Here is a 6,000-nt window from a genome sequence, read left to right as displayed (position 1 = left end):
CTATCCAAATGCTTAAAAATCCAAGGCCTTTAATTCAGTTTTTGGTAATGACCATAAATGCCTCCAAAAATCTCTTTTTCACTGTAAATAGAAGGCACTAGGCATTACATAACATCCTAAAAGCAGTGACTCTTCTGACGCTGGTGGAGATAACAAATTAAATGGCAGGGTTTGAATATTACAAAGGGGTGAACTTTGGTCAAGGAAAAAGTGTCTGTGTGGCATCTTCCTTTCAGGAAACACAATGCAGTGAGCAGGATACTATGATGGTTATAAGATCCCAATAATCATTCTAAGCAGTGGGGGGGGGAAGAAAAGAAAAGAAAAGAAAGGAGAAGAGAGAAGAGAAGAGAAGAGAAGAGAAGAGAAGAGAAGAGAAGAGAAGAGAGAATAGAAGAGAAGAGGAGAGAAACTGAAAAAAAAAAATCACATAAAATTTTTAAGTACCAGTCAGTCTTCCTCAGGTTTCTAATGCAACTTTAAGTTATTCTTGCAGGTACATAATTGGAAATTAAGAGATGCAGTGGATGAGTGTGATCTGGCTTTCAGTATGTGTTAAGTTTCAGTTAAATACAGTAAATGTAAATACATTATCATGCTAATTGGCATCTCATGTTATTCTTTAGCTGTGCACAATAAACTTAAAATGATACATCCTGTAGAAGTATATTTTAAAAGGTCCTTGATATGACACTAACAACTTTCAAATTCATGTCACAAACTGTATATAAATTGTGATTATTAAAATACACTTTTTTGAAAAATAATAAGATGACCATTTATACCTAAATAAAGTTTCCCAGAAAGTTATGAAATACTTTAGCATATAAAAGTAGTTGCCCCTTTTTCTGAAAGGTCAATGTTGTTTCACAAAGTAATCCATATGAGCCTCAGCAAACACTTTCTTCCAAACACCACATTCTTTCTACAACATCGAGATGTGCTTCAAGAGACTGCATCCATGACTAAAGCGGACACCTAGGTACTAGACCATAGTCACAAACACAAGGAACCTTTCTTGGATCAGGAATGCCCATAGGAGTAACACTAACAGAACAGGAGATGGCTTCTGAAGCCGTTCTTTTATAAATACATACACCTAATTTTGGCTGTTCAGAGGATGCTTAAGACACAGCTATTTACATATGTGCTACATCATGTGTGCCTATTTGAACAGTGGCTTCTGCAGATATTTCCATTCAAATACAAACAAAACAATCTTAGTATACTAAACAACACTCTACTTTTGGCAAGGTAGTATAAACAAAACAGAAATAAAAACCACAAAAACTATAACACTGATTTAGGCAAAAGTTCCCATGTCAAACAAGAATAGGCAAAGTGTTCTGAAAAGCATTAATTTGGGATAAATAATATTACCCAACAAATAATGTTGCAAGCTAAACTTAAAATCATAAAATAACTATTACATTAATAGCTTATGAATGCCTTTAAGAATAATTCAGTTTTAAAAAACAGCTGATTATGAGGTTCATAATTATGTCATCAAAAGACATTCAAGCTAATTAATTTGTACAGGCCCACTTAGTAAAAAGTAAGAGAAAATCAACTATTCCATAACGAATCCTCTATACGCCTTCTTCCTTTGGAGAAATTCATAAGACTACATTTTGAAAATGGTAAAGATAACAGAAAAATGAAAACCTGTATAACAATTTCAAACACCCATTATGCTAAAATTATGTATCATAATCAGCTAAGAAAAAGCTTTAGGACTAGCAGCTGGACTCTGTGAAATATACAGGACAGCAGAAGGCACTATATACACCTCAATTACTCCTAACTATAGTTGGGAACTTCAGTTTTTTCGTTCTTAAGAAGACAGCCAGCGTGAATGTTATTTTTATATCCCCCTGAGTTTCAACATGATTGGGCAGAGCAGCACCAATTTAAAAAGACACCTGCAGTGCCAGCACTGCATTTTGAAATCACTTACACTGATGGCCCCACAGGTCTCTCATAAGAGCACTTTAGAACATGATTAAAAATGTAGAAATACCTTCCAGTATTTCAGTATTAAAGTGGAACCACCACAGAATGCCATTTGTAAAAATAATGCACTAAAATGTCTGTTTTTACAACTTGGTCTTTCCACCTGCATCTAGCAATCACGGCTACTTTCCATTCCACTTGTCCCCAAGAGATCTCCTTTGTGCATCTGGATGAAATGTCAGTATGCTTCATGGTGCACAGTCCTTTGTGGATGGAAAATCCTGGTAAATATCATGTCATGCCAGTTTTGAGCAGTATGCCTTGCAGGTCCTCTGGCAAAGCTAAGATAATTGCATCTATATGTGTCCGTAACTTTTCCACAGTGTCAGGTTTCACTGGTAAATTCTCTCGGTCAGCCTGCAACTACATAAGGAATAGTTGGCAGTATTTAAGTGCATCTGTATTAATATATTTACTATATAAACACTTTTAACAGCCCAATTATTAGAAACTTTAAGTCTTACTCTAGAATTTACAGAAACTAAAAAGGCAGAGAACTTGCTACTGGGGGAAGGGGGCGGAAGAACCTCAATATAAGGCTCATCTGTAAATTCATAGATAATATCTAGGGAAACTGTGGCATAAAACATCGGTGACAATAGTTTTGAAAAGTTCATAAAACTCCATCTATACATCTTTAGACTCACATGGCATCATTGTGATCAGTTTCAGTGACCAAGTATTTCCAGTGAGATCTACTACCAATTGGCCAATCTGAAATCCTCTCATTTAAGAAGTTACTTTGGTGATTCATCATGGATTATCAGTTCAAATCAGAAGAAAAGATCATCTTAGAAACGTCAATTTTACCCTCATTTCTTTAGTTACGTACCAACTTATTTTTCAGCTTCAGTACAAGGTCTACTGTTTCTACTTCTGTATGTGTCTGGATCCAAAGAAGGAGGTCCTAGAACAGTAAGAAAATCCCAAATCAGTAGGTATTCAAAATAATATTGAGCCTCTTTATTTCAGTCAAGGCTAAGGGGGAGGAAGGAGAAGAAGGAAAAGGAGGATGGGGTATTTAACTCAGATGTCCTTATAGTATAAGGATAAGTCTCATGATAATCTAAAAATTGCTAATCAGATCATTTTCAACATTAGCCAGAACTGTCTAATATTTAGAAATAAAGCAAAATGTAAGAAACTCCTTTCTGAGGTGGCCCCTTTTAGGTCAAGTAGGGGGGAAAAAAGCCCCGGCAGCTCAATGCACTATTAACCTTTAACCTTACAACAGTAATTTATACTTAGAAATAAAACAAAATGTAAGCCAACAACTTTCTGAGGTGGCCCTTTTAGGTCAAGTAGGTAAAAAACAACAACAAAAAACCCAACAGCTCAAGGCAATATTAGCCTTTAACATTTTAACAGTAATTTATACAGAATTAATACTAGTTAACAAATCAAGATCGCAATACATGAATGTGTTACTGGATATAAACTTTTATGTTCAAATAAGATCTTCTTGATCTTCTTAAAGCTATGACATGGTGCTTCTTTCTCTTTCTTTTGTGCTCTCCTTCCCCTCCCTCCCTCCCTTTCCTTCCTTCTTTCGCTCTCTCTTTCCCCTTCCTCTCTCCCTCTCTCTCTTTCTTTATTTCTTTAACAGGGCTTACTATGTAGCTATATAGCCCTGGCTGGCCTGAAACTTGCTATGTACAACAGGCTGGCCTTGAACTCAGAGATCCATCTATCTATGCCCCTCCTCCCCAAGTGCTAAGATCAAAGGCTGCACCATGCCCAACCATCATATTCTTTTCTAAAACCCACAATCACTAGGCGTTTATGATTAGAAAGATAACCTGAGACCAGCTCACCTCCACGTTTAAAGCTAACTACAAATAAAAGTAAGATTATGTCACGGGGCGTGGTGGCGCATGCCTTTGATCCCAGCACTGGGAGGCAAAGGTAGGTGGATCTCTGGGAGTTCAAGGTGAGTCTGGTCTCCATAGTGAATCCAGACCAGCTGGGGCTACAGGGAGACCCTGTCTCAAAAAGACAAAAAAAAAAAGTAAGATTATGTCATCACACTTAATCTGAAGTAGACTGGTGACAAATTACAGATTAAAAATTCAGTTCACACAAGAAACTGTTAACACTAAATGGAAGAAGCTGCAGTGAAGACCGCAGGGGTGTGAATCCTGTTCCTGCTCTGCAGAACCTACCCACTTTCAGTGTTATCATGCTCCCACTGCAGGTGATTTCAAGCTACTAACTGAGGTCTCTCAACACAGAATGAGGAAGAGGCGAGCACGATTAGTTCATGTAGATAGTAAAGCAGACAAAATCACTCTGATGCCTCCATGATTAAGAGGCAATATAAACTGAGACAAGCTTGCTGAACTTTTAAGCCACAGGTGCTGCATAATGCAGATCACAACACACCTACCTCAAAGAATTATTGTGACAATTAGGAGCCCTTGACACATAGCACAGGATCTGAATAAGTCAGCCATGATTACTATTTATAATACAGTGGGACCAGAGAGATGGCCAGCGGGTAGAAGCACTGTCACTAAGGCCAACACTCTTGAGTTTGATCCTTAGAACCCACATGGTAGGAGAGAACGGACTCCTGTAAGTTGTTCTTTGACCTCCACACACATGCCAAGTATGCACATGCCCACCACATATACACACATACACACAAAATAAATGTAATAAAATGGGTATTATTTGCAACCTCTAAGAATATTTTTTTACTCTCGTACTTGTTAGTCATCATACAAACACAGTTCTCTAACCTCTTCACAGAGAGCTTCTAGATGAAGTGCTTCCAATTTTTGGGTCATTTCTTTCCTCCGAGTCTTGAACCAGCCATCAAAATTTGGAGACTTTAGAAACTGCCTATAAAAATAAATTTTACAAAAGAAAAGGCTGGCTAAGATTCATCTCTTCAACCTCCCCACCTTTGTCTGTCTTTTTTTTTGTGTATGAGTATATTGCCTATATGTATGTAAGTGCACCCATGTTGTGCAATGCCCATGGAGGTCAGAACAGTGTTGGATCTCCTGGAACTGGAGTTACTAAAGGTTCTTAGCTGCCATGTGGGTGCTGGGAATGAAACCTGGGTCCTCAGCCAGAGCAGTCAGTGCTCTTAACTGCTGAGCCATCTCTCCAGCCCTTTTTGTTTGTTTTTTGAAACAGGGTCTTACATAGTCCAGTCTGGCCTCAAACTTGCTATGTAGCTGGGAATGACCCTGAACGCCATCCATATCCTCCTGCCTCCACTTCCTAAGTGTTTGGATTACAGGTATGTGCCACAATGTCAGCCTTTCATTCCTTTATTACAGCTCAGAAAACTATGTTATATGAATGGATTTTAAAAAAACAAACAAAAAAGAATATAAGTTTACAACCAGTTGTTTGCATTAAGTTCCACAAACAAGTGAAAAAGGAGGAAAGAGATTAACCGGTAAAGTCCAATCCAATCGCCTTTTATTCTAGAGGTGAGTTGAGGTCCTGTTTTCTCAAGTGTTTTCATAAATTCTTCCGGAAGAAACTGTTTTAATTGGGGTGGACTCTAGAAAACAAGGCATAGTATATTTAGAAATAAGGAACTGCTATATTCAAAGAAGATAATTAAAGTCAGAGGACTGAAAGAGAAAATTGCATGAATATACACATACCTTCCAGGGAGAAATAGTTTTCTGCAAAGGCATCAAGCTTGCCACATATCTTTCCTAAAGCCAAGAGAAAAAAAGTTGATGAAACTTCAGAGTTCTTACATAGTCTACCTAAGGGATCTTAAACTTTAATAAAAGGGGTTTCCAAGTCTCTCTCTCTCTCTCTCTCTCTCTCTCTCTCTCTCTCTCACACACACACACACACACACACACACACACACACACACACAGGTATGCATATATTTCTTTCATCTACCATAGGCAGGCCATAGAAACTATTCAAATTTCAAACAAAGAGCCATTCAAATTTCTCTTCCCCAAGGTAGGTAACAGAACCTCTTAATCTCTCCCTGCCTGCCTTTCT

General features: G+C 37.8%; 1 protein-coding gene across 2 annotated transcripts in view; it reads right to left on the bottom strand.

The window, feature by feature from the left end:
- Positions 1-354: 354 nt before the first annotated feature.
- Positions 355-6,000, bottom strand: part of Dennd6a (DENN domain containing 6A) — a 71,891-nt gene continuing 66,245 nt past the window's right edge. For both annotated transcript variants that reach the window (XM_008849281.3, XM_017802270.2), the window contains 5 exons: positions 5,640-5,693; positions 5,424-5,533; positions 4,755-4,857; positions 2,846-2,920; positions 355-2,376 (listed from right to left, as the gene is read on the bottom strand). In XM_008849281.3, the coding sequence (XP_008847503.1) occupies positions 2,245-2,376; positions 2,846-2,920; positions 4,755-4,857; positions 5,424-5,533; positions 5,640-5,693 (474 nt within the window). In that variant the 3' untranslated portion in view covers positions 355-2,244. The remainder of the gene's footprint in view (positions 2,377-2,845; positions 2,921-4,754; positions 4,858-5,423; positions 5,534-5,639; positions 5,694-6,000) is intronic.

The sequence above is a fragment of the Nannospalax galili genome, unplaced genomic scaffold, assembly GCF_000622305.1.
Source record: "Nannospalax galili isolate Female #2095 unplaced genomic scaffold, S.galili_v1.0 scaffold505, whole genome shotgun sequence".
Taxonomy (NCBI): domain Eukaryota; kingdom Metazoa; phylum Chordata; class Mammalia; order Rodentia; family Spalacidae; genus Nannospalax; species Nannospalax galili.
This window is presented reverse-complemented; position numbering and strand designations above follow the sequence as displayed.